Consider the following 27,776-nt stretch of genomic DNA (forward strand, 5'->3'; position numbering starts at 1 on the left):
CTTCCAAATGGACACTATTGATGAATGCAAATTATTTTTAAAATGTAAAGTGCTATGCATGCATTTATTTGTGCATAAATTATGTATTTGCCCGAACATCTGCTCTAAGGACAAAATGAACCAAACAAAGCATCCACATGAGGTTACTGACCTCAATACTGTCCATATTCACACGATGACATCAGTATGTCCATGTTTCAGAAACACACACGTGATCGTCTCAGTGTGTGTTTGCATGATGTCTAATACTGTCACAATAACAGATGGACAGCAGAAAACACTCTGCATCTATCCATCCATCACAATTTTCCAAAAACACGTTTCTCAAATAGAATATGTGATTCATTTCAATGAGTCAGTGACTACGTCAAATGAAAGTCTTATTCCGTTTAGTGAATTGTATTCATTTTAAAGAATTGTTTTTTTAAAAAAAAATATTCACAGATTAATTTGAGTCAGTCAACAGTCTTCATAAAAACACTTAAAAGCAACATAAAAGCATCAATTATTTGTTATTTTTGTAATGAAAATATATAGCTGCTGATCTACTTTAATTAATTATATAATTATATAGTCGTTTCTATGCATATTTAGTCACTTTTGGAGGATGACTGAAAGCTTTGACAGTCCCCTTGCTAACTCATTTTGTGTTTCATAAAGGTAAATAACTGATAACATCATTTACAATTTGTATAAAGAATCACTTAAATATATTGAACATTTCATTTCAGCTCATTTAACTCTTCACATCTTCTAAATGTTCCTAATTTCTTGTGTTTTGTTTGATCTGCTGCTCACTCCAAAATTTACACAGCGAGTGTTTGAATAATCTGAATTCACAAAAAAAAAACATTCATAAAACTGAACTCATTTAGGATTGAAGAATAATTGCCTTTCAAACCTAATAAGCAGACGTTTTTTCTCTTTTCCATATGGCAGGAAACACAAATCAAGCCAAAACAACACAAAAACACAGCCGTTCAAACATCGACAAATAAAACTGACCAGTGAGTGAAACGCAAATAAAACAGGCCAATCAGAGAAGCATAAATACAGATTCACGGCAGCAGTGACAGTGTGTCTCAGTCTGATCCCAAAATAACTGGCCAACCCTGAGCAAGAAACCAGTCCACCCAAGAGAGACCGACACACACACACACACACACACACATGCTGTTAGAGGTTCACAACGACCAACTCTGAGTCCACAGAGAGGAAAGGGAAGAGGAGAAACCGGAGTCAAGGCTTTAAAGATGCTTTAACACATCAGGACATCCTATGCATAAGACACGTAACAAATGAAAACTCTTTAATTGTTTCTCCCTGACAAGAATCGTAAAGTCTGCTGCTTTTCAGAAATATATCCAATTCTTTCAGAACCGTTCTTAAATGTTACTCTTGTCTCTTAAACTCAAGTTTACCAAGATACCAAAGTCTGGGATCTCAATATAAACTAATTTATTTTATTACAAATCCACAATTTTATAGCTCAATAATTTATGTCAACAATAGTCTGTTTTGTATCTGTTTACAATATCATTCAAAAGTTTAAAGTTGATAAGATTTTGTTCATGTTTTTGAAAGAAGTCTCTTGTGCTCCCCAAAGCTGGATTTATTTGATGAAAAAAAAAAACTGTATTTTTACAATTTAAAATAACTGTTTTCTATTTGAATATATTTTAAAATCAAATAAATTTCTGTGATGTAAAGCTACCTTTTCAGCATAATTACTCCAGTGTCACATGATCCTTCAGGAATCATTCTTAAATACTGATTTGTTGCTCAAGAATCAATTCTGATTATGAATTGAATTTATGCATTTAGCAGACAAGAGACTAACATTTTCTCCTAACATGTGCTCCCTGGGATTCGAACCCCAAACTTTGCACTTGCTAATGCAATGCTCCACCACTTGAGCTACAGGAACACATTATTATCTTGATTAAAAACAGTTGGGCTTCTTCATATTTTTGTGGAAACTGTGATGCATTTAAATTTCAGGAATTATTTGACAAACAAAAGTTCAAAAGAAAAGCATTAATTGAACTAGAAATCTTTTGTTATAAATGTCTTTACCATCACTTTTGATCAATTTAATGCTTCCTTGCTGAATAACTTCATTGAAATATAACTGACGCCATCAACTCTATGAGAGAGAAACTGCTGAGCAGTAGTTAAACTATTTGGTTTGCTTATTATTTTGAACTTTAGAAAACTTGTGCGTGTTTTTTAAAACATATACTATGCAAAAAACAATCTGGAGTCTGTTCAAGCGAATCTCTGAATACACTAATCGTGTCATTAAGGTAATGACAGTATGAGCGTATATTAAAATCATGCTACAGCTGTAATCCAAAAGAAATGAGACGTGAACAATGTCAACTATTTTACCTCTACTACCATGGCTGAGTGTATGTGTGTGAAGGCACTGACTAATGTCTTTCAGAAAAGAAGGTGGGTCTTTGCCTTTTATTTTTGCTCTCGGAGTGAGGTTAAACTAGTGTGTATCTGTGTATCTATGTGTGTGTGTGTGTGTGTGTAGGATCTCATTTTACCTCAGAGGAACAGGGAGGCCATTGATGACCTGCTCTGAAACACACACACACACACACACACACAGAAATGAAGGTCTATTTAGGCAGAACTCTCTGTGTGTGTGTTTATATGGGTGTGTGTATGTGTACTTTATCTCCTCTACTTAAAAAAAGCATACTGTGACTTTATCTCTGATATTGAAATGTTCTTATTTTACACCTCATTATTCTAATCACACACGCACACACAGTGAAACTGGCTTTAATTTTAACAGAAGCACGTTTAAGAAAAATGAGGGTGTTCTACAAGAATGCCTGAGAACAGAAAAAGACGAAATCCACTTTTATTGTGGACATACAGACCCTTTGTAAAGTCTGAGAGTGAATAAGGCCATTGAATTCAGCCTCTTCCACAAACACATTTGAGGTGATCTGACCCGTGTGTGTGTGTGCAGCACTATCCCACACAAAAATAAAGCCAGTCAAGAGGTCACATGCAGATGCACAAATGCTATATACTACTGATTTAAAAAAAAAATCATCAAGCATGCTTTAATTGGATCAAAAGTTTGAGTAAAGACTTACAAATAAATGCTGTTTCTTTGAACATAAACATTCTATTTATCAAAGAATCCACAAAAATAGTAAGCAAAACAACAGTTTTCAACACTGATAATAATCAGAAATGTTTCTTTATCTTGAGCTTTGCATCACAGGTATAAATATATTACAATAGAAAGCAGATGTTTTTAATAGTAATAATATTTCATAAAAGCAGCCTCGGAAAGCCTAAGGAGCTTTATTCCCATCAGAAACATTAAAACATGTTAGTCTGTTATGCATTTTATTCACAGACAGACAGATAGATGGACACAAGTGACTTAAGCAGGCATGAGGATAAAACATGGGCACCCTAAGACATTTTCTCCCGCCGCAGAAGCTCTATGGATGGGCATTTGTGCTGCTGGCATTGAATAGAGCTGCCAATGTGGAATAATCCGGAATGATCCTGGCGTTATCCACTGGCACATCGCCTACATTCCCACGGCCTAATAGGGATTACTGTTCAACACACACCACACACACTCACAAACACTGATGTGTACACACTGCTGAGGAAGAACACACACACTCATATTCACATACAGGTGAGATGATGTTCTGAGATCTGCTAATACAAAGCTGGCTTAATCCACTATATGCAAACTTTAGCTGGAGCCTTCACTAGATTCTCGAGGGTGGACTGTTGTATTATCGTGATGGTACCAGATTATACTACTGTGATGCTTTTTTGTTGGAGTATATATTTTTTGCCATGTTTAATAACAATAATAAGACATATAAATATGGAAACCAATCATTAACATGGTATATATCAAAGAACCGTGGTATGAGATGATCCCATTACAGAAAGGGATACTTGCTGAACATGAATGTTAATTAACAGCCGCAAATAATAACCAATTAATGAAGATGAGACAAGTCCCAATGGCGACATCTAGTGGCCGGTTAAAGGACCTACAGAATCTCTCCTAATCATTTACATTTACATTTACATTTACATTTAATCATTTAGCAGACGCTTTTATCCAAAGCGACTTACAAATGAGAACAATAGAAGCAGTCAGATCAACAGGAGAACAACAACAGTATACAAGTGCCATGACAAGTCTCAGTTAGTCTAGTATAGAACGCATAGCCAGGAATATATATATATATATTTTTTTTTTTTTTTAATTAAATGAACAAAGACAAGAAAATGAAAAGTACTGGTGTTAGTAGGTTAAGTGCAGGTGAAAAAGATGAGTCTTCAGACGTTTCTTGAAAATTAGTAAAGACTCAGCTGTACGAATTGGGATTGGGAGGTCATTCCACCAGCTGGGCACAGTCCAGGAAAAGGTCCGTGAGAGTGATTTTGAATTTCTTTGGGATGGCACCACAAGGCGTTGTTCACTTGCAGAGCGCAAACTTCTGGAGGGCACATAGGATTTAACCAGTGAGTTTAGGTAAGTTGGTGCCGTGCCAGTGGTCGTCTTGTAGGCAAGCATCAGTACCTTGAATTTGATGCGAGCGGCTACTGGTAGCCAGTGTAACCTGATGAGGAGGGGAGTAACATGAGCTTTTTTTGGCTCATTGAAGACAACCCTCGCTGCTGCATTCTGGATCATTTGCAGAGGCTTGACAGTACATGTAGGAAGGCCCGCCAGGAGAGCATTACAATAGTCCAGTCTGGAGAGAACAAGAGCTTGGACAAGAAGTTGGGTTGCTTGCTCTGACAGGAAGGGTCTAATCTTCCTAATGTTGTATAAGGCAAACCTGCAGGACCGGGTCGTTGTAGCAATGTGGTCAGTGAAGCTTAATTGATGATCCATCACAACACCTAGGTTTCTGGCTGTCCTCGAAGGAGTTATGGTTGACGGGCCCAGCTGTATAGAGAAGTTGTGATGAATCAATGGGTTAGCTGGAATCACCAGGAGTTCAGTCTTTGTAAGGTTAAGCTGAAGGTGATGGTCATTCATCCAGCTAGAAATGTCACTCAGACAGGCTGAAATGCGAGCAGCTACCGTCGGGTCATCTGGCTGGAATGAGAAGTAGAGTTGGGTGTCATCAGCATAGCAGTGATAAGAAAAACCATGCTTCTGAATGACAGATCCTAAAGATGTCATGTAGATGGAGAAGAGAAGAGAAGTGGTCCAAGTACTGAGCCTTGAGGAACCCCAGTAGCAAGGTGGTGTGACTTTGAAACATCACCCCTCCAAGACACACTGAAGGATCTGTCAGAGAGGTAGGACTTAACCCACAGGAGAGCAGTTCCAGAGATGCCCATCTTTCTGAGGGTGGACAAGAGAATCTGGTGATTATTCCCTAATAAATCCTGTTTACATTGAAAACAAGTCTCTCATATACACCAGTCACAGACGCAAATAAAGCAAACCTAATAATTGTCACGTAGATGTACGAACACATTTTGTACAATAATAAAATACGTTTATACATTACCTGAACGCTCACCTGGAAAACTGGCGCGTGACTCTTCAAACGTAACAATTAAATCATAAACAAAACGAAAGATGTGTTTTACTAAAACAAGGTGGCGTCACTCCGTAGTTTCCGCCAAAATATAGCATACGAAATAAATAAATATTTAAAATTCAATCATCATCCAGTTAAAAAATAACACTTAATAATAATAACAATAATAATAATAATAATCATTATATTATTATGAATTTGTATTTTAATTTATTTTCTTGAAAACAATGGTAGGAAAAAAATCAGGTTTCCTAAGTCTAGCAGTATTATCCATAACTATGTATTTTAGCAAATATGATTATCACGATAATTTTTGTAAGGATTTATTTCTCGTTGTTTCGTTTGACAGTTCTGTTACAGTTATGCAAATAAGCCCATGAGAACGTTTCCCGCCCCTTGGTCACGTGACACAAACATTTGTGCATGATGGCGGCGGCTATAGAGATTTTGCTGAATGAAATCAGTGAATCAGAGGATCCGATCGAGGAGCTCAAGAGACTCCGGACGGCCGTTTTTGCGACGCCTGTGAGCGGGTTGAGGCAGGCGGTGTCTGGAGCCCGACTGGAGATCATATTCGGCCTTTTAAACACAAATGACACGTGAGTGTTGATTCTGCTGAGTCAAGAGACACAATAATACTACAGACTGCACGCTTACTACATACGTGAGCAGTTACAATCGACTTCTTCCTCAGTCTTCACATAATAATTCAATTTTATGCACTTTTTATGATGTTAAGAATATTTTTTTTATTTACTTTTGTTAAATCTATTTGAATAGCAAACAGGCATCCTCGTTTTTAAACACAAACATAACAAATTCAAGCAGGATACATGGTGCTTTTATATATATATATATATATATATATATTTACATATACATAGACACACACACACACACACACACATATGTTTTAGATAGTTTTAAGGCATTGCATTTTTGTAAGCTGTTGTAAGGATAGGAACAAGATTTCTAAATGCCACAAAAGTTAAAGGAGCTCTAAGAAACCTATTTTCTTGCTCTCTTTTTTTTAAATAAGAGATTAATGTGTTAAGAGGGCTGTGCACTTAAAAATGATACCAGTTATGCATTATGCATTAACTAGGTTAAGAAATATTCTTTAAAAAAATAAGTTGAAATAGAGAAAGGGTGGAAAGTGTCATGGAAAACTAAATTAAAAACTAAACTAAACGACTGTTTTGGGTGCAGAGAGCAGATCGAGGTGTGTGTGGAAATCCTGAGTCGTGTTCTGCAGGCTTTAGAACCCGTCCAGCTGGCTCAGAACTACAAGACTGCGCTCCAGAGTGGACTTAACCATCCGAACGACTCGGTCAAAGTGCTCACCCTCACACAGGTCAGTGCTGAAGGTGCACAACAGAGTGCAACAGTCTCCATGTACCTTTTCAGCAGCTTTGGGTCCAGAAATGTGTTTTTCCTAAAATAATTGTTAAAAAGTCTTTGGTGAAGCGTTACAAGGCATGAACCAAACCAACCAGCAACGAGGAGAATCAAAACATTACAAACTTTGAACGGAAGTGAAAAGGTATCTGAAAAAAGGTTGGTAATTTGCCTATTTCTCGGCTTTATTGTAGCACCTATTACCTGTGGGGTTCCACAAGGATCCGTTTTGGGACCAATCCTGTTTTTTCATTGTACATGCTTCTTTTGGAAATTATTTTTAAGAAGTATGGTATTTCTCACCATTCGTATATGGATGATACTCAAGTTGATTTGCCCCTGAGACCCAAGTAGTAAGGACCCCATTGCCATACTTTTCAAGTGTCTGGAGGAAGTAAAGCTGTGAGGAAGTAAAGATCTTTAAAGTCATATCTGTATTCTCTTCTGTTGTCTTTTTTATCATATTATTATTATATGGATGTTTTCATGTTTTGTTGTGCTGCGCTTTTGGTTTCTATTTGTAATGTACAGCACTTTGGAGCTACTGTGTAGCCTGTTAAGGTGCTATATATATAAATTCTATAAAAATTGGAGATTTCTCATCATTATTTGGTAAGGTAGTTTTTCATGAGTAATTCAGTTGTAAAACATGATTATTACTCCGTTGAAATAATGCAGGCCGAAGGCTTCAACAAAAGCTTATACCATTGATAAACAACCTCAGAGCTTATAATAAGAAGTCTGTCTGTAAAAGCTTTGTAAGTTATTGTCTAAAATCAGTTCCCCCCATGACGAAAATGAATGGGTTTTTTACTTCCAAAAACCAACCTGTTGCGCACTATTGGTGGAGATTTCTTTACAGATTCATGGGTAATGTAGTTTCTCACCAAAAATTCCACAATTAAACGCAATTGTTTAAAAATATATTGAAATAACAGAAATGCTGTTTATAAGCTATCCTATAAATAAATGGGATTTTTACCTTTGGAATCTGAATGTTGCATTCTATACAGGTTTATTCCAATCTGTAATATTGTAATCGATCCATCCGTGGTGTATTTATGTCGACAGATGGGGCGTGTTGCCGGTCACGCTGATGGAGTGTCTCAGATCCTGAACAGTGCAGAGATCCTGTGTGATGTGATTCAGTGCATCAGCGTCGAGCGCATCGCTGTGGCCAAAGAGGTACAGAGACCCACACTTCACTCCTACATCAATGTTTTTCCTGTATGAACTGCCTTTAATTCAGTTTGTTTTGTTTTTGGGCAGGCGATATCTGCCCTCAGTAAACTTAGCAACACGAAGGCGGGGCTTGATGTTCTGTTTCACTCTGATTTGCTGAACAAGCTGAAGCATGTGATGCTCACCAGTGACATCATCAGATACAGAGTTTATGAGGTTTGTGTTCATTTGCGGATGGGAGGAATTAACTTTATGAGAGATTCAAGCTTAATCGTGTCCGTTCTGTGTGTGCAGTTGATAGTGGAGGTGTCCACAGTGTCTCCAGTGTCTCTGGGTTACTGCGCCAACAGTGGATTAATCTCAAAGATGCTGGAGGAACTGACCGGAGACGATGTGTTGGTCAGGTAATGACCTCACAAACACTATTTATTGTATTTATTACTATTTATTAAACACTATATTACTCTCTTCTCTTCCCAGAGCAACTGCTATAGAGATGGTGACCAGTCTGGCTCAGAGTCAACATGGCCGTCAGTATCTGGCGCAGCAAGGCATCATGGATAAAATCTCCAACATGATAATCGCTGCAGAATCCGACCCCTTCTCAAGCCTTTACCTGCCAGGTGAGTGTATGTTTCCATGTCATGAAAAACCTGAAAATATCAGGAAGTTTCATTTGATTTCCAGGACTGGAAATATTAAAAAGACATTGAAAGTGTTTAATATATTTTTTTTCTATCTATTAAATTATTAAATCCCCATGAGAAATATCAAACACTAATGCAATACAGAAATTGCAACGTTAAGACATGACCACTGGACCAAAAAATGCTGAGGTCAGAAAAAAAAACTGGTGAAGAAGAAATGACAAAAAGAATTGCAAAAGAATTAAAGTGAAGATTAATTTAAAGTCAATTCTGCAAGACAGACTTTTCAGGATAGGAGATGAAATAAAAATGAGCTCCTAAATCTTGATGCCAGATTCTGGAAGATATATTCTTCAAAGTCCTTATTCAGCAGACATTTAAAATATCGTGGACATTGTTTATTTTAAATATTTGAATATAAATTGCTAAAAATATATATATTTGTATTATTATTATTATTATTATTATTTATTCATTTATTCTTATGTCTTTATCTTTTTTTAAATCCTTGTATTATTGGAAATGTCAGATGGTTACTTTGCTGTAATGCTATGTTATTTTTATTATTATTATTATTATTATTATAGGGCTGGTGAAGTTCTTTGGGAGTCTGGCGATTATGGACAGTCCTCAGCAGGTCTGTGAGAAGTACCCAGTGTTCCTTGAGGTGGTCTTCTCCATGGCGTTGAACCTTGACCCCACACTGACTCCTGTTGCCCTGGATACGCTCGGAGTGCTCGGCAATACTGTGGAGGGTAAACAAGTTCTGCAGAAAACAGGTAACTGTGTGTTTGTGAAAACATCTGCACAATTCAAAAAGAGAGATGTTTATGTTTCAGATATGCTTTTAATAAAACCTGTTAGTTCAGTAAAGTTATGGAATGCAATAACATACAGTACAGCACAACAAGTGTAGTTTGTTTTGCAGACGTGTGTTTATAACTGAAGTTTTCCATTTATAATTTAGCAATAATTTGTATAATTTCATAGAAATTGAATAATTTTTACATAAGAAATGCAATTTCAGGCTTAGTTCAGTTGCTACCGACAGAGCAGTTTTAATGAATCATCTGTTGAACAAATAGTTATTAATTATTTTATTAACTATTTAACATTTCTATGTTAATTCTCTATATATAATATACAGCATTATCTAAGAGAAAATTACTTTTGTATGTAAGCAAAAGTGACATTAGAAATTAAATATTCCAAAATGAGTCAATTGAATCAGTAATCATTGGAAAAGTGACTGAAATTATTTAATATGCAGTGTTTATATTTAAATTACTGAACATGTTTTCAATAATAGCAATAATTATTATTATAAGCAAAAAGAACATTAAAGTCAAAATATTCCCAAGTGAATCAGAATTGAATCAAAACCAAACTGAATCAGTACACCTAGCCCTAGTTGCAGGGATGGTTGGCTTCATTTTGAACTCTTTCTCACTTAGCTGTTTGTTACAGGTGAGAAGTTCACATCCGTGCTGAAGAGAATCGGTAAAGTGGCCGCTGATGGAGCCACTGAGCTCAGGGTCAGATGTTTGGAGGCTCTCGCTCAGCTGCTCACGTTGCCTGTGAGTGTGTGCCGGTGTGTTTTCCCACAGGATTGGTGTTCAGATGGAGGTTTTTGCTTTAAGATGTCTGTGGTTTGTGTAGGTGGAGCAGCAGACAGATGACCTGTTACTGTTGACCGAGTCGTGGTTCAACTGTCTGAGCTCTCAACCCATGCTGATGATCCAAAACATAAGCACACAGCCCTTCCCAGAGCTCTACTGCAGCGCGCTACGAATCTTCACTGTAAGAGACAGAGAGACGGTGTGTGTTGATATCTTTAAAGGCATATTAAAGTTGTTTTCTCTGCTCGTTTGTGTCCAGGCCATTGGCTGTCAGCCGTGGGCTCAGCAGCTGATGATGGACACTCCTGGATTCGTGGAGTGGGTGATGGATCGCTCGGTGGGGACTGGAAAAGAGGCGAAGGATTGTAAGTTTGAGCTGGTGGGGGCGCTGCTGAGCTCCTCCAGCGCTCGGGAGATATTTGGAGCACACAATTACTTAAAGCTGAAGACGTACCTGAACGAGGGACCCTATTATGTCAACGCCGTGTCTACAGTCATCACAGAGGGGGCCGACTGATATACACATTTATACAAGTATATACTTCAGTAAGAGTTTGAACTTTTTCTACTGTCAGAGGTTAGTTTTTCCATCAAGTGTAGATAAAATGTGACCAAAAGCTCTTTAGACAGTTCTCAGCACTTGAACATATACAGAGCGCATCAAATGTTTATACTTCCAGGTGTTGATGCACCATGATGAATGAGGTTCTGTTTGTATCATTAAAAGTCATTAAAAATCATCAAAATCACTTATCATTAAAAAGTAAATTTGAGTGGTTTATTGTTGATATTTTTTTTGTTGATATGTAATTTTATTTATTTTTTTATCTACACTACAATTCAAACATTTGGAGTCAGTGATAATTTTATATACTATTATTCAGCAAAGCTGAATTAAAATCAGTAAAGGTGACAGTAAAGTCTCTTATAATGTTAAAAAATATATATATTTTTTTTTATTCTATCACAACAAAAAAGTATCACAGTTTCCACAAAAATATGAAGCAGCATAACTGTTTTCAACATAATATGAATAATCAAAAATGTTTCTGGAGCACCAAGTCAGAATATAAGAATGATTTCTGAAGGAGAATGAGACATTGAAGACTGGAGTAATGATGCTGAAAATTCAGCTTCGATAACAGCAATAAATTACATTTAAACATATTCAAATAGAAAACCTGTTATTTTGAATTGCAATTATATTTCACAATATTATGTTTTTGCTGTATTTCTGATCAAATAAATGCAGTCTTAGTGAGCAGAAGAGACTTTTTACAAAAGCATGAAACCTCAAAATATGAGTGGTTTGCTTTTGCAACTCGTCCACAATGCTGTGTTTCACACGCTGACCCGAATCAAAAGAGCCAACCCTCTTCCAGATTCAAAGTTCAAGTCTGATCGATTTAAAATTAAAACTTCAATATGATATATGTGCTTGGCATGGCCAATCATTCAATCTAGCAATATTGAGTTATTAATGAAATAAAACTAGCTCCAATGTCCTCATCTATCCACCAAGTCCAGCTGAAATATATAAAAATACGATCAAAAGTGAGAGTGGATTCGGGGTTGAGTTTTACTGCACACACACGCACTCCTTACAGCCTCACAGAGGTAACAATATGTACAAAATATTGACTGATACAAACAAAATGTAATTTTTCACACATCCAGTAAATCAGTCTTTAGAGGCACACTGATGATGTATATACAGGGAGGTGGCACTCTGGAAGATGGGAGAAAGACTGGCCTGGTCCATTTCAACGGTTTCCAAAGTTTTCCAAAATGATTTGAGAAGAGCTGAGGTGAATCTTAGGCAGTCTGGGCGTTCATGAAACCAATACCCTGCCATTAATCAGTGATGTGGTCTGAATGCAGAGTGCATTTAATTGGCCAGTTAAAAACCAAAGTGTAAACCCGGCTCCTTCAACCATTTCTTCATTCACCTGCTCAAATTGTTCTTGAGATGACAAAAAATCAGCTTCCATTCACTTCAGTGGAAAAAAACTTAAACCAAATATCACTATTACAGTACACAATTTCTATCTTAAGGACAGTCCGTTTGAATAAACCCCTGCAACATATTGGCAAAGTTTCACATGCAAAAAATATCAATTGTTTGTCAATAGCGTAGCAATGCATTATGTCATTTTCAAAATGCGATGAATCCATGTGACCAACTTGAACCAGTTGCGAAATGAGCTTGGGGGATTTCTCCTGCAAAAATTCATCAAACAACAGTAAATGCATCTGCACTTTTTACTTAAAGGGATAGTTCACCCAAAAATGAAAACTCTCATCATTTACTCACCCTCATGTCGTTCCAAGCCTGTATGAGTTTCTTTCTTCTGTTGAGCACAAAAGAAGATATTTTGAAGAATGTTAGTAACCGAACAGTTTCTGTCGGCCATTGACTTACATATTATTAAAAAAATGGCTACCATTAACTGTTTGGTTACCAACATTCTTCAAAATATATTTTTCTGTGCTCACGAGAAGAAAGAAACCCATATAGGTATGGTCACTTTTAACATTGTTCGGCCAATTTCCGTGGTCGAAATCCAGTAATTTCAATAAGAATTAACGTGACCGTGAATTTCATGTGCGGGAAAATGATATCCCAAGCAGATTTCGAATGTGTCGAAGATGTTCCAATTCATTCTTCATGCATTTTTACACTATTGACACTATGGTCTTTTTTCTTTGCAAAATTCCCAACTTTTTTAGCGACAAATAAGCAATAAGGGATCTCAATGAAATTTCATTAAAATTTAACCAATTAGGGACAAAAAGAATAGCAAAAGTCAAAAAATTCAGACTTGAAGTTCTTGAAGACATTCCACTCAGTCATGGTTAACTTATATCTGAACATTAAACTCTGTCTAGAAAAGTATTTTAATATCAAAAAGTTTACCTCACCTATAAAGCATAATTCACCCAAAAATGAACATCCAAACTTGTATGGCTTTCTTTCTTCTGCTGAATTCAAAAGAAGATATTTTGAAGAATGTTTGGTCCAAACAACATTGGACCCCATTGACTGACACAGTATGGACGACAAACACAATCAAAGGATCGTGATACAAGCACGTAATGTAATGAATATTCACTAGTAATACTGACCGAACCATTGACTGGTTGATTAACTGTCAATACTTTGGATAGATCACCCGTTTTATCTTCCCGTCTGCTTTGTTTTTGTCCAGCCATTTCCCACAGTTGAAGATAGTCGTCACAGCATTGGCCGTGTTTGTAATCTCCATCCTGCTCAGGAGCCATCCGGGACTGAGTCCGGAGTTATCGTGTTCCACATGCATGCGGAGCAGCTCACCCAGGTCCAGCAGTTCTAGAATAAACCGGTTCGTCTTGCCGCGCTCAAACAGGTTCTGGAACTTTTTAGTGAGCTGTCTTTTACCAGAGTCGCCATTGGATCCAAAGATGGTGATGAAGACGTTGGCGTCAGTTCCTGCGCCCTTGTCGTCGCCCGTGATAACGATGAGCTCGTATTTGACCGGGACGAGGCTTTGGGCCTTGCTGGTGAAGCTCTCGATGAACTTGCTGCACTCGAATGTCTGGAACTCGTCCCGTTTTGAGGAAAGAGGGATGGCGGTGTCACAACGGAAAATATACCTGAGTGAAATAGGACAGATTATGGATAGTACAGAACATGTATTTACTAGCCTCAGTAGTCCAGATCCTCCCATAATTTAAGCCATTAGCCATTGACTTCCATTGTATTTTTTTCTTCCATACTATTGGCTACCAGCCAATTTTGGCTAATGGCTACCAGCAACTGTTTGGTTACCAGCATTTTTCAAAACATCTCCTTTTGTGTTCAACATAAGAACGAAGTTCACACAGGTTTGGAAAAACTTAGTGATTTAAAAAAGCATATTTTATTTTGAGGTGAACTATCCTTTTAAAGTCAAAGGTCACTCACTTATTGCCCAGCTCCTTCTCCGTGACAACAACCTCCTCCACAAACCAGGTGGCTTCAGCTTTAACTTTCTTGCCATCTTTAGGGATGTGTCCCAGACAGATGCTAGCGATGTCTCCCAGCTCCTTGGAGGAGAACTCAAAGCGGTCCGAAGCGCCTCTGAAATCACACATGTAGCAGCACAATGCATGTTAACCAATGAAAAATTAAAACCAGCAGAGAAACAAATGTACACCTACCGTAAAAAACGCTTCTTTTTAGTCGAGTTCTCCATCATAAACTCTTTGGAACGTCCTTTCTTCCCTTCTAGAACAATGCAGGTGTTTTCTTTGGTTTCAGCATCATCTGTATCTGCTGTTGTGACCAGGATCTCGTATTCTGTATTAAACAAAACACATGACGTTATATCAAATCTAATATATAGAATTTCAGATTTACTTAAATAAATAAAACAAATAATTAAGATTTGTAATTAGTTTGACAAGCTTCTTGCGCTCCCAAGCTTGAAAACAATATAACAGTTATATTGTGAAATATTATTACAATTTAAAAATATGTTTTGCTATTGTAATATATATTAAAATGTTATTTATTCCTCTGATGGAAAACTGGAAAATTTTATTAATAATTAATAAACCATCATTAATATTTAATAATAAAAAATATTCTAATATATATATTTTTTTATTATTATTATTATCAATGTTGAAAAAAGCTTTTTAATCTTACATTTATATAATAATTTTATAAATTTCATTATATATACACACAAATATGCATACATACATAAATGAATATGTATGCATGCATATATATTCAATTTTTAAACAATATTTATATATAAAATGAAAAGTTCAGCATTTACAATTGTACATTTAAATGATATTTTCAATACATGTTCCGGATCTTGTAGTGTACGATTCATCTGTGTATGTTATTCCAAAAAAATAAAGTTCATAAAAATAATCTCATTTCCATCAACCACCTGTCATCCAGAGACACTTCTCCATGCATTCAGTTTGTTTAATATTCTGTTTCATTTGGAAATAAGCCACATTATGGATGTAAAACGGGTTGCCAATGGGACAGTTAATAAATAACTAATTGTTATGAAGTCCAACTGAATTCTGTGAAATTGAACTTTTTCTATGCATCTCCATTTGTGTATTGTGTGTTATGAACGCAAGTGTGTCTCACTGGTTTTTTCATCGAAATCCACTGCATCATTGTTGGCACACGGCAGCTCTCTCATTATCTGTCCATCACCCTCGTTCTTGGCGAGCCAGCGATCACACTGGAAACGAAACTTCTTCCCCAAGATGTCATCGTGCACTTCCACATACTCCAAGTGCCAGCCAGCAGCCGGACCTGTCAACACACACACTTGTTTTGAGCATATAAAACATTCACAGTTTTTTAATGACAGACCTTCCACTGGCTAATTATGCTCACCATGAGCGCTCTGATTGGCTCACCTGAGTTGTCGTGCCAAATGCGCACTTTCGAGAGCTCGCCCAAACTGAGGATGTCGGGGAAACGGAAAGTGTCCGTCTGTTTGCGCTCAAACTTGTTGGTGTTGTTGCTTTCTTTCAGAGCCAGCGTTCCAGTGTCACCGTTCTCACCAAAAATAATCATCCACAGGTTAGCATCGGTTCCAGCCGCTAAAAGGCAACCAGTCATGGGTTACAATCTGCTGTATCTGTGACCACAGACACAATCAATCGTAGAAGTGTTTTGAGGTAGTTATAGACTGTTACAAGGAGGTGCATACCAGTTACATCGCTGGTCTTCACAGAAACGGTGTAAGTGGTGAGCTCCACCATTTCCTCGTCATTTATCACGGCAGGCATCTCACATATGAGAGTTCGCTTGGGCCCGTATGAACGAGACAGCCATTCCTCATATGTAAATAACGCCACTTCATCCGTCTGCAGGTTATGCAGTTCAATCTACATACATGCACACATTTACACGTTTAAAGGCTTGGGAAGTTACAGTATACGTATATGTCACTGTCTCTTACAAACCTTATCCAGGAACCAGTCGGGTCTGCTTCCAGAACCATCTATACGCACTCGCATCTTTCTCAAAGGAGCGATAACCTCAATCTCCAGATTGAATGTGTCTTTCTGCCCTCGTTCAAACCTGCACACATAAAACAAACAAAAATGAGATCGTTTAAACATGCTTTTATGCATACCGTATTTTCCGGACTATAAGTCGCATTTTTTTTCATAGTTTGGCTGGTCCTGCGACTTATAGTCAGGTGCGACTTATTTATCAAAATTAATTTGACATGAACCAAGAGAAATGAACCAATAGAAAACATTACCGTCTCCAGCCGCCAGAGGGCGCTCTATGCTGCTCAGTGCTCCTGTAGTCTACACTGAAGACACAGAGTGCCCTCTCGTGGCTGCAGACGGTAATGTTTTCTCTTGGTTCTAAATAAATGCGACTTATAGTCCAGTGCGACTTATAAATGTTTTTTTCCTCATCATGACGTATTTTTGGACTGATGCAACTTATACTCAGGTGCGACTTATAGTCCGAAAAATACAGTAATTTTTATGAGACTTTGGGCGCATGTAACTAGCTTGGTTATAAAACCATAAAAATATTGTTACTTGAAACTTATTTTATTTCACCAATTTTTTTATATAGATGAAATACTTGTACTGAGGTACTAAAATAACTAAAGCTAAATTAATAAACAAAAATAAAAATTATAAACATTGAATAAAAATCTGAAAAAACTATAGTAGTACATCAATGTCTAGAAGCCAACACTGCAGGTAACCGATGCGCTATGTAACATTCGAATAAAATCTAAAGAGATAAACTGCATGAAACATTCAATTTATCTTGCAGTAATGAGCATCTTTGTTATGTGTGTACTGTACCTGTCCTCTAATTTTGGCAGTAGCATTTCCTCTGACGTGCCGTGGACTCCAAACACAGTCATGTAGATCTGTGTGTCTGTACCTGCGTGCTGGACATCTCCTGTTATCACGGTCACTTCATAGATCACCTAGGAGAAAGACATCTTTCATACACTTTCTGTAGGAAATAGCAGCAAATCAGCATATCAGAACGATTTCTAAAGGACCGTGTGACACTGAAGACTGGAGGAATGATGCTGAAAATGAAGCCTTGCATCACAGGAACAAAATACATCATTAAATATTTTCAAATAGAAAATAGCTACTTTAAATTGTAATAATATTTGACAATTTTACAGCTTTTACTATGTTTTGGATCAAATAAATGCAGCCGTGATTTAGTTCAAAAACATTAAACAAAATCATACACACCCAAAACTTAAGAAAAAATAGGTAATGTTTAATAAAGTTGACCTAAAAAATCTATAAAAATCTTACATGAGCTTTTAATATTTTGAAGGTAGAAGGAGATGCAATGGTGTACCTTCTGTGGGATATTAACACTTTCTGCATCCTGCACGTCTAGGAAGCGGGCGGTGAGTCCGTCTCCTCTGTCTTTGGCCAGCCAGCATTTACATGGAAACACGTAGCGCACCGCTTTAGTCGGCACCTCGACAGTCAACTCCTCCACTAACCAGCAGCTCTCTGGAGTCGCCCCATCATGACCCAACTACACACGACACAAACCAACAATCTGACATCTTACCGTATCTATACATACAGAAATGAAAAACTACAGAATCTGTGAGTGTGCTTTCCCTCACTTCCACTTTCTTGATGTCGCCAACATCAGTTCCGAAACAGGTAAAGTAATCCAGGGATCCAGGCATGAATCCGGTTTTCCCATCCAAGTCGAGCCAGAGGTGTTCGGTCTTCTTGTGCTTCTTTCCTATGATGATGACATACACTCGGCTACTCGTCCCAGCATCGCGATCCAAACCCGTCGTCACCGAGAAGTGGTAGGGAATTACTACACACACACATACAACATTTAATTTCTTCCCACATATTAAATTACACTAGAAAATAGTGGTATTTACTCATGGAACAACTCTTAAAATGCAAGGGTGCTGTGGGAGATTGCCAGAAAATTAAATTAAATTAAATTAAATTAAATTAAATTAAATTAAATTAAATTAAAAATTATTGAATAAAAATATTTTCAATTATAACATGTAAATTAATAATTTGTTTTATTTATTAAAAAAAACAAACAAAAAAAACATGTGGAACCTTATTGTAAAGTGTTACCAATATCTTCAATTCGACTGTAATGTTAATGTTAGGTAATGCATTATCTAATGTTAACAAATGAGACATGCGATGAAAATGAGAGCATATAATCTGTAATGAAATTATTACATTAAATAACATAAAAATCCAAAATAGAACATTTGATAGTCTCAGACCTTTGAAGCCCACTGTATTTTGTGGAGTGGGACTCTATATGCTCATACATACTTGATCCTTCCTCATCTTCTTCTTCTTCTTCAGGATGTCGTTTCTTGTTTTTGTTGTTCATGTTGCTGTCCAGATTTGTCACTTTTTTAATTGGACAGAAGGCAGTTTCCCGCTCTCCCTCATACCCCTACACATACACACACACACACACAGTATATACATGTGCTCTGGGCTAGTCTGTAATGCTGTAACATTGTTAACGCATGCATGCACGGGTGCACGCATGCACGCATGCACACATGCAGGCAGACCTTAACATAGAACACCCTGTCGATCCGTTTGTCCTCCTTCTTTCTCGAAAGCCATCGTTCACACAAAAAGAGAAAAACTTCCTCTGTATCTTGGTCCACCACTTCCACCTGGTCCAGGTACCAATCAGCACTCAGCATGCTGTTGTCATGGCGAACACGGATCTTGAACACCTGACCCAGATCCACGGCCTCCAGAGTGAATGTGTCCACCTGACCAATCAGAAGCAATCATTGTCAGCAGCCAATCAGAAGCCAAGTACTCTACTGTTTTGGATCAGTAATACTTTTATTGTTCGTGCGTCTCACCGATCCGCTCTCAAACTTGTTGCTGTTCTCAGACTTGCTGAGTTTACGCTCTCCAGTGTCGCCCATGTCTCCGTAAAGAGTGATGAACACATTGGCATCGGTCCCCGCTCCATACACATCCCCGGTGGTCACCGCAACTGTATACGTGTGTACTGCAACACACACACACACACACACACATACACATACACTGTATGCAATAGTCTTCCTGTAGCTCAAATAGTAGAGCATAGTGCTTGCAACACCAAGGTCATGGGTTTGATTGCCAAGAAATTAATGCATTAAAAAAAATGTATTTAATTTTGCATAAATCCAGGTGAATGCATAAAATATAATACATCTAGCAAATTCTTCATAAGAAACTGTCCACACACGTACTCTCCAGCGCGTCGTCCACCTCCGTCTCGATGACTTTGAGGGTCCCGTCTCGTGATAGTTTCTCCACGATGATGTCAGACGGCACCAGCTCCCGAATCGTCTCGCCGTCCTCCTCCGAGCGAGCTAACCATCCCTCACACGGGAATATCGCCGTCTCAGAGCCCTGCATGTGCACACACATCGAGTCTTGGCATGTAGGATATTAGTTCTTTACATTTTATTAGAGGAAATCCATATTATGAAGTGACTATTAAAAGGTTAAATGTGTTTGAATATTTTATCCTGATCCTTTAACTGTTGTGCAGTTAGGGCTGGAGACAGATTGATTTAGGAGTGAGGATCATCTAAGTTTAGGACTATATGTTAAGTGGTAAACTGACCAGGTTGGTCAAGAAATGTGGTAGAGGAGGCTAATTTTGCAACAATCATCCAAAAATCATCCTATTTATTAATAATAATCAGAAATCCATCAAATATCAAAATCCGTTCAAACTGGCGATGCCAAGGAAAATATATAATTTACTGTACCATTCGATAGTTTAGGGTCTGTCAAATTTATTTGAAATAAATATTTTATACCCAACATGGCTGCATTTGTTTGATTAAAAATACAGAAAAAAATTGTGAAATATTATTGCAATTTCAAATAACTGATTTTTATTTAAATATATTGTGAAACATAATTGGTTCCTGTGATCAAAGCTGTATTTTCAGCATCATTCCTCCAGTCTTCAGTGTCACATGATCTTCAGAAATCATTCTAATATGCTGATTTGCTCATGAAATATTTCTTTGTTATCAGTGTTGAAAATCAGTCCTTATATTTTTGTGGAAATGAAAAACCTTTCTAGATTTTTTTCCGACTTGAATGAAATTCAAATCTTCTGACACATTATAAACGTCCTTACGTTCACTTCTGCATCAATTCAATGCACCCTTGCAGAGTAGAAGTAAAAAATCTTCCTGAACGGCACAGTAAACGGTACTGTAAATAAACCGTTTGTGCCGGTAACGGAGGACGTGTATGTTGATATCAGAGTTTCACGCTGGTGTGATGTGCCTGACGGAGCTAGAGCGGAGGCAGTGTTTCACTCCTCTACTGTACACAGATAGCGCTGGAGTGGAGAGACGGGTCACAGAAGATTAGTCACTGGAACTAATTATACAAACAGCAACAGAGAGAAGATGTGGGTCAATGAAATGGGTGGACGACAGACAGTGGAGAAGAAAAGAAGGTTTTCCACAGCCAGACGGGAACATTCTAGACTCAACCACGTGTCACGTTGCCAGAATTAAAACCAATGTGTCTGGTCCACGCTGTAGCTTAGTCTGGCCAGAAAAGCGCATTTGAGGCCTGTTCACATCAAGGACGATAACTATAAAGAACGATAAAGACATAGTTCTAAAAACCAGCCAATCAGAATCAATCCTGCTATAATGAGCTCGAGGATTTAAAGGGGCAGATATCGTCTGCTGGTGTTGACATCTAGATGCAGATTTATACACGAGCTGTTTAACTCTGTCAAACCAAAGAGTCTGGTGAAGAATGGAAGGAAAACGAGCCATACCTTTCCTTTCCGAAGCAGCCTGCGAATTTCCACCCGGTCTAAATGCCAGCCAGGATTCACCCCTCGATTATCATGACCGATACGGATTTTCTCAATGATATCACCAATGTCCTCCAACTACAGAAGCCCAAAGTCAACATCAACATCACTGCTGTCAGTGTAAGCCGTTTTTAATTAATAATAGAAAAGCTAAAAAGTTCAAATGCAAACTAGAACCAAGATTAATTTCTAAAACTAATTTCTAAAAAGTAAAATAAAAAAAATAAATAACAATTTCATTGCTTGAAATAAATGAAATAAAAATAAAGATATTTATATATATAAATATATAATATAATATATGTATAAATGTAATTAAATTACATTTTTTAAATGTATATATATGTTAAATGTTTTTTTAAATTATATATATATATATATATATATATATATATATATATATATATATATATATATATATATATATATATATAAAATATGTATAAATTTAATTAAATTTAATTTTTTTAAATTTATATATATGTTATATGTTTTTTAAATTTTATATATATATATATATATATATATATATATATAATATAAAATATGTATAAATTTAATTAAAATAAAAATTTTTAATTTATATATATGTTATATGTTTTTTTTAATTATATATATATATATATATATATATATATATATATATATATATATATATATATACATATATATATATATATATATATACATATATACATATATATATATATATATATATATATATATATATATATATATATATATATATATATATATATGATGTACTAAATTAACTAAAACTGTCCTAAAATAACTAAAACATTAAAAATTTTACAAAAACACAACAAAATTACTGAAATTTAAGTAAATTAAAAAATTTCAAAATTTTTGTGTAATAGATTCTCATCGATACTAAAAGCTTGCTTATGCCAATTTGTACTGGTCTGTTGTTGGTCCAGCAAAAAAACTTTACCAGCAAAACTCACCACATAAAGCTGGACAAATTTTATTGTGTTTTAACCCCAACATCTTTGTAGATATGTTGAGCAGCACAGAAATGATCTGCTCATTTACCTCTACGATGAACATGTCCTCGGCCCCTCGTTCAAAGTACATCCTCCTCTCTCTCTTATTGACGCAGATCGATTTCTGAGACGTACACACTCCGTTCTGCCCGTACAGAATGATGAAGACGTCTGCGTCCGTTCCCGCAGCAAATATATCACTGGTGAAGATTTTAATCTCGTAGGGAACAACTACAACACAAAAGAATGAATCAGTCTGTGTAGGCCTGTCTATGAGGGTTGATAAGATACATAAGGCTTAGTATTAGTCTGTAATCATTATAAATTAGCTACGTGAACATGTATCATACAGGGTGTGTATAGTACTGTCTGCAGTTCATTAGGGTACAGGTCTCTGGCAATGGCACCATCGTCTTTTCCTTTATCCAGCCAGCGGCCACATGGAAAGCGCAACAGCTGACCCAGAGATGGAGCATCGATCTCTACCCAGTCCAGAAACCAGCCTGGATACGCACCTGAGAAAACACGACAGCACACACACAAAGAGACATGTGCAACATCCACATACACACATGTACACTGTAAGTAATTGTCTGTAGGATTTACACCAATGCTGCCTGTGCTGGGGATTCAGAAGAAAGCTAGTCACATTTAAGGGACAGGTTAATCACAGTTTAATACAGACACCTATTCACATAGATATAAATAATCTTTGTTTTTATGCATGCACAAACCTTACTGAATTCATTACGAATGCACATCATTTAATTTAAACTGTTTTAAATATGTATCTAAATGTGTTTTACAATACAACTGAAAAGTTTTTGTGATGATTTTGAAAGAAGTCACCAAAGGCTGCATTTATTTGATCAAATGAAATCTTATTATACTTTAAAATAAATGTTTTCTTATTTTAACATATCGTAAAATGTCATTTTAAAGCTGAATTTTCAGCATCATTCCTCCAGTCTTCAGTGTCACATGATCTTCAGAAATCATTCTAATACGTATCTTCAGGATTTTTTTATGCATAGAAAAATCAAAAGAACGGCATTTATTTTTTTCAACATTATAAATGTCTTTTCTGTCACTTTTGATCAATTCAATGCAGCTTTGCTAAATAAAAGTACCGTATTTTCCGGACTATAAGTCGCACTTTTTTTCATAGTTTGGCTGGTCCTGCGACTTATTTATCAAAATTATTTTGACATGAACCGAGAGAAATGAAGCATAGAGCGCCCTCTCGTGGCTGTAGATGGTAATGGTTTCTCTTGGTTCTTGGTTCTAAATAAATGCGACTTATATGTTTTTTTCCTCATCATGACGTATTTTTGGACTTATGCGACTTATTCTCAGGTGCGACTTACAGTCCGAAAAGTACGGTATTCATTTCTTTTTAAACTCAACCCTAAATGAACGGAAGTGTTTTTGATGCAGATGATTTTCATTTTATAGTGAAGAATTTTCAAAAACAGAAAATAACTTAAGAATGTGTCTTTTAAAATTATGTTTTAGTGTTCAAATACAATTTATAACTCATTGCCTGGCTTTAAACTATCTGTGACCAACAACACAGGAAGTTCATATTTAAAAATGGTTGTACATCACCTTAGTTTTTTTTTTGCTGTAAAAAGGACAGCGATTCGCTACAGTGTAAACACACAAACGGGCAAACGCACAAGCACACACGTCACTCATCAATGCACAGATCTGAACTTCAGAATGCAGATTCAGTGTATTTGCAGAAATGTACCTGCGTTGTCGTGTCCGATACGGATTCTCTTCAGTTTTCCGATGTCCACTGCCTCTATGGTGAACTCGTCAATCATTCCCAACTCAAACTTGTTCCCATGGTTCTTAGACGCCTTTAGATTAATGAGACCTGACACACACAAACACACTTTTCAGTAGCCGCAGGCCTTTTAATACTAAAAGTGTTTTCATAGTTACCAGTGTCATCTTTGGTTCCATAGAGAATAGCATAAACGTTTGCATCTGTCCCGGCGCTCTTCTTCTCCCCTGTTTTGACTCTCATCGTGAATGTTGTTGACATGGCTACAAACAGACATATTCAGTGTAATGTCAATGCAGTGAGCAAATGCCATTAGGTTGCCATTAACATTCAAAACCTTTTTGCTCTAGTCCGAGTTGAGCAGGCGATGACTCCTCTTCTTCATCTTCATCTCTCTTCATGAAAGCCTCGTCTACAGGCACTAACTCACGGCCCAGCTGCCCGTCATCTTCATCCACCGCCAACCAGCGCTGACAGGGGAAAAAATACCTGAATAACACACACAAAGCAAACATGGTCAGCATAGTCTATAGGTGAGAGAAATCACTAATGAGATCGCTTTAATATGTCAGTTGTTTCTCTTTAGCGAATAATTAGATTCGATTGGGCAAGTTTAGAATTATGCATTAAATTTAAAAAAACATTTTCGATACTTGAAATAAATTAAAAATTAACTGTAATTGAAGAAAATGTAAAAATATGTATATTTTAGTCAAGGCAACATTTGTCATTTTCATTTAGTTTAAGGCTTAAGTATTAAAATAATTAAAACTTAAAGTAAATGACAAGAGCACACAATAGAATACTAAATATTGAATTAAAATTAAAAGGAAAATAAAATATTAATTATTAAATATATATAAAAAATAATCAAATTCAAAAAACAAATTTCAATGTATTCCTTCATTTATACATTTTAAATAAATGTTTTATTTCCTTTAAATGTATTTATTTAAAATGAATATTTTAAGCAAATTCTGCAATCAAATGTCAGAGATCTCAATATGAGCTCGAACATTTCTCATCTCGAATTTCCAATATTTTTCAATAACTGCTAACCATATTAATTGTACTTACTTTACATCAACAATTTACTCAGTTGCATCTATTTTTATGTCTTCTGATAAATGTAACAAAGTGTGACAAATGAGAAATACATTATGTGTTTCGGGCGATGTGCATGACACTCACATGGTTTCATCTTTGGAGTCAAAGATCTCGACGCGGTCCAGGTACCATGAAGCGTTTGCCTGCTTGTTGTCATGACGAATCCTCAGTTTCTTCAGCGGCCCCAGGTCCATCCCAGTGATGGTGAACACATCCTCCTGAAAATGATCTGCATTTAGAAACACTCTGTATACAGCGTGATCGTGTGGGTGTTGTGTTCCACTCACCTGGCTGCGCTCAAACTTGTTCAGGTGGTTTGACTTGCGTAGTTTTCTCTCGCCTGTGTCACCCATTTCTCCGTAGATGTTGATGTAAACACCCGCATCTGTTCCGGCCCCCAGCATATCCCCAGTATACACATGAACCTCGTATGAGTTATCTAAACACATGAAAACAGGAATGTTTTCTCAAAATGCATTTCTGTTGAAGGTTGATGGTACACTGCTATTTTGACCCCTAAAAATTTAGAAAAATGTGTCATTGTATTAGATAATAAAATAGCAAACAAATTAGAATTTTTTTTTTGTATTTCAAAGCAAATCAGCACAAACACACTTTTTTTCACAAAAAGAATTGTTACATAATTTTTGAAAATAAAATATGTATTTAAAATTAAAAATAAATATATTAATTATATTAAAATATTATTATTAATTAATTATTAACAAATAAATGTAAATTTCTTAGTTCGTACATTTAAAATAAATTATTCATTTTCTTAAAATGGTTTTATTTTTTTGTATACACTTATTTTTTTTTTTTTGTGACGCTTTAAATCTCTCTCTATACCCTCCAGATCTTCGTAATCCTCAGCACACAGCTCCACGAGTATCTCTCCATCCTCTTCGTCACGAGCGAGCCATCGGCCACATGGGAAACTGAAAGCCCGAACAACCTCCTTCAGTTCACCTGGGGATTCCTCTTCTTCCTCCTACAGATGATTAGATGGTTGTAAATAAAAAACTTGAATATTCAGATTAAAATGTTAAATCTGGTCTCTCCCAGTATCCTCCCAACATTCTGAATTTAGGGCTCATTAAGAATGTTTTTTTAAAAGCAAAATCCGATTTGCCCCAACTGACCTTTTTCTTCTTTTTCTTCTTCTTGTCTTTCTTGTCCTCCTCTTTCTTCTCTGGTTTCACCATTGCCATGACCAGCCGTTTAACATCCACCTTCTCCAGGAACCATCCAGCCCCTATTCCTGAGCCGTCATGGCCGATCCGGATCTTATAGACCCGTCCCACATCTAAGGCCTCGATCTTAAATCAACCAATCAGAGAGCATCTCTTCAGACACAACCAACCGGATTCCAGAAACATCACTTAGCTTTTAAAAATTTCAAGTACAACTCACCTTAAAGATCTCAGTGGTCCCTCTCTCAAAGTTGTTGGATCGGCTCTTGAGCTGTATTAGTTCGGTTTTCCCCTCCTCACCGTAAATCTGCAGGAAGACGTTTGCATTCGTCCCTCCAGTCCACACGTCTCCTGTCACCACAGTGACCTCATAATTGATCACTGCCGATTAGAAAAACACGCATTAATCATTTTCAGTTCACAGTAGCTAGATTTAAACTAATAACAGTCCAATTTTGAGTGCAGTTTATTGAAAACATCCAAAGTCATGGGTTTGTTTCCAAGGGAATGCAAGAACCGAAATGTTTATTTATAATCTTTGGATAAAAGCATTTGTAAATTCATAAATGTGAAATACACACATTTCTCTATCTCCAGTGTCTCGCTAGGATAGATTTCCACCTCCACCTTCCCATCAGCCTCGTCCTTACAGAGCCAGCGGTGACTGGGGAACATGTACTGCACCCCGTGCACCGGCACCCAGATCTGAACACTGTCCAGGAACCAACCGGCTCGCAGACCCTCGTTAGTGTGGCCAATCAGCAACCTGTTTATCTACAGGAACATGAACATTCATTTTAGTTTAAATAACAGGAGTATAATTGTTGTTATGTACAAATGCATGAATGATGTTTACAGTATGTACTTTATTCATATTTCTTGTGACATTGAATGATTAGCTGCATTTTTGACATTTGCAGTATCTAGAATGTATAGTACCTATCCCGATAGAATACAGTAGAACAGAACAGAATGGATTTGACAGAATAGAGTTAATTTGAATAATAGAAAAAATCCAACAAAACTGAACATAACAAAGAAAAGAACAGAATAGAATAGAATGGTTTAACAGAATAGTTTGAACTGAACATTATAGGACAAATAAAAAAACTAATTTGAACATTAGAAAGAATAGAAAATAATAGAATTTTATTTATTTATTTAGAGAGTTTAAAAGAATAATTTAGAATAGAATAGAATGAGTTACAAAATAGTGTGAACTGAACAACAGAGCGCAATAGAACAAATCTAACCAACAGAAGAAAAATAAACAAATTTGAACATGAGAAAGAACAGAATAGAATTGGTTTAATATAAAAAGTAAATTTAAACAGCAGAATAGAATGCAATAGAAAAAATGTAAACAACAGCAAACAATAGAACAA

The 27,776-nt window shown here is 36.4% G+C and overlaps 2 protein-coding genes across 2 annotated transcripts in view; one reads left to right on the top strand and one right to left on the bottom strand.

Annotated features, from left to right (window-relative positions):
• Nucleotides 1-5,958: 5,958 nt before the first annotated feature.
• Nucleotides 5,959-11,186, top strand: psmd5 (proteasome 26S subunit, non-ATPase 5). Its single transcript, XM_026262509.1, has 10 exons — nt 5,959-6,166; nt 6,777-6,921; nt 8,037-8,150; nt 8,235-8,363; nt 8,442-8,551; nt 8,628-8,770; nt 9,382-9,573; nt 10,262-10,371; nt 10,454-10,594; nt 10,673-11,186. The coding sequence occupies exons 1-10, from the start codon at nt 5,991-5,993 to the stop codon at nt 10,928-10,930; spliced, it is 1,518 nt and encodes a 505-aa protein (XP_026118294.1). The 5' UTR covers nt 5,959-5,990; the 3' UTR covers nt 10,931-11,186.
• Nucleotides 11,187-11,665: 479 nt separating this feature from the next.
• LOC113097285 (lipoxygenase homology domain-containing protein 1) overlaps nt 11,666-27,776 on the bottom strand; it is a 34,480-nt gene continuing 18,369 nt past the window's right edge. The window contains 27 exon segments of the mRNA XM_074559912.1: nt 11,666-12,633; nt 12,728-12,764; nt 13,540-14,046; nt 14,357-14,512; nt 14,593-14,731; nt 15,551-15,721; nt 15,829-16,014; nt 16,125-16,302; nt 16,381-16,498; nt 17,254-17,381; nt 17,777-17,962; nt 18,057-18,262; nt 18,754-18,880; nt 19,005-19,462; nt 19,689-19,851; nt 21,257-21,373; nt 22,349-22,530; nt 22,650-22,814; nt 24,053-24,181; nt 24,250-24,354; nt 24,429-24,580; nt 25,283-25,416; nt 25,486-25,637; nt 26,048-26,189; nt 26,341-26,517; nt 26,612-26,772; nt 26,973-27,165. Of these exon segments, the coding sequence (XP_074416013.1) occupies nt 13,566-14,046; nt 14,357-14,512; nt 14,593-14,731; nt 15,551-15,721; nt 15,829-16,014; nt 16,125-16,302; nt 16,381-16,498; nt 17,254-17,381; nt 17,777-17,962; nt 18,057-18,262; nt 18,754-18,880; nt 19,005-19,462; nt 19,689-19,851; nt 21,257-21,373; nt 22,349-22,530; nt 22,650-22,814; nt 24,053-24,181; nt 24,250-24,354; nt 24,429-24,580; nt 25,283-25,416; nt 25,486-25,637; nt 26,048-26,189; nt 26,341-26,517; nt 26,612-26,772; nt 26,973-27,165 (4,506 nt within the window). The 3' untranslated portion in view covers nt 11,666-12,633; nt 12,728-12,764; nt 13,540-13,565.

Source organism: Carassius auratus, unplaced genomic scaffold (assembly GCF_003368295.1).
Source record: "Carassius auratus strain Wakin unplaced genomic scaffold, ASM336829v1 scaf_tig00216169, whole genome shotgun sequence".
Taxonomy (NCBI): domain Eukaryota; kingdom Metazoa; phylum Chordata; class Actinopteri; order Cypriniformes; family Cyprinidae; genus Carassius; species Carassius auratus.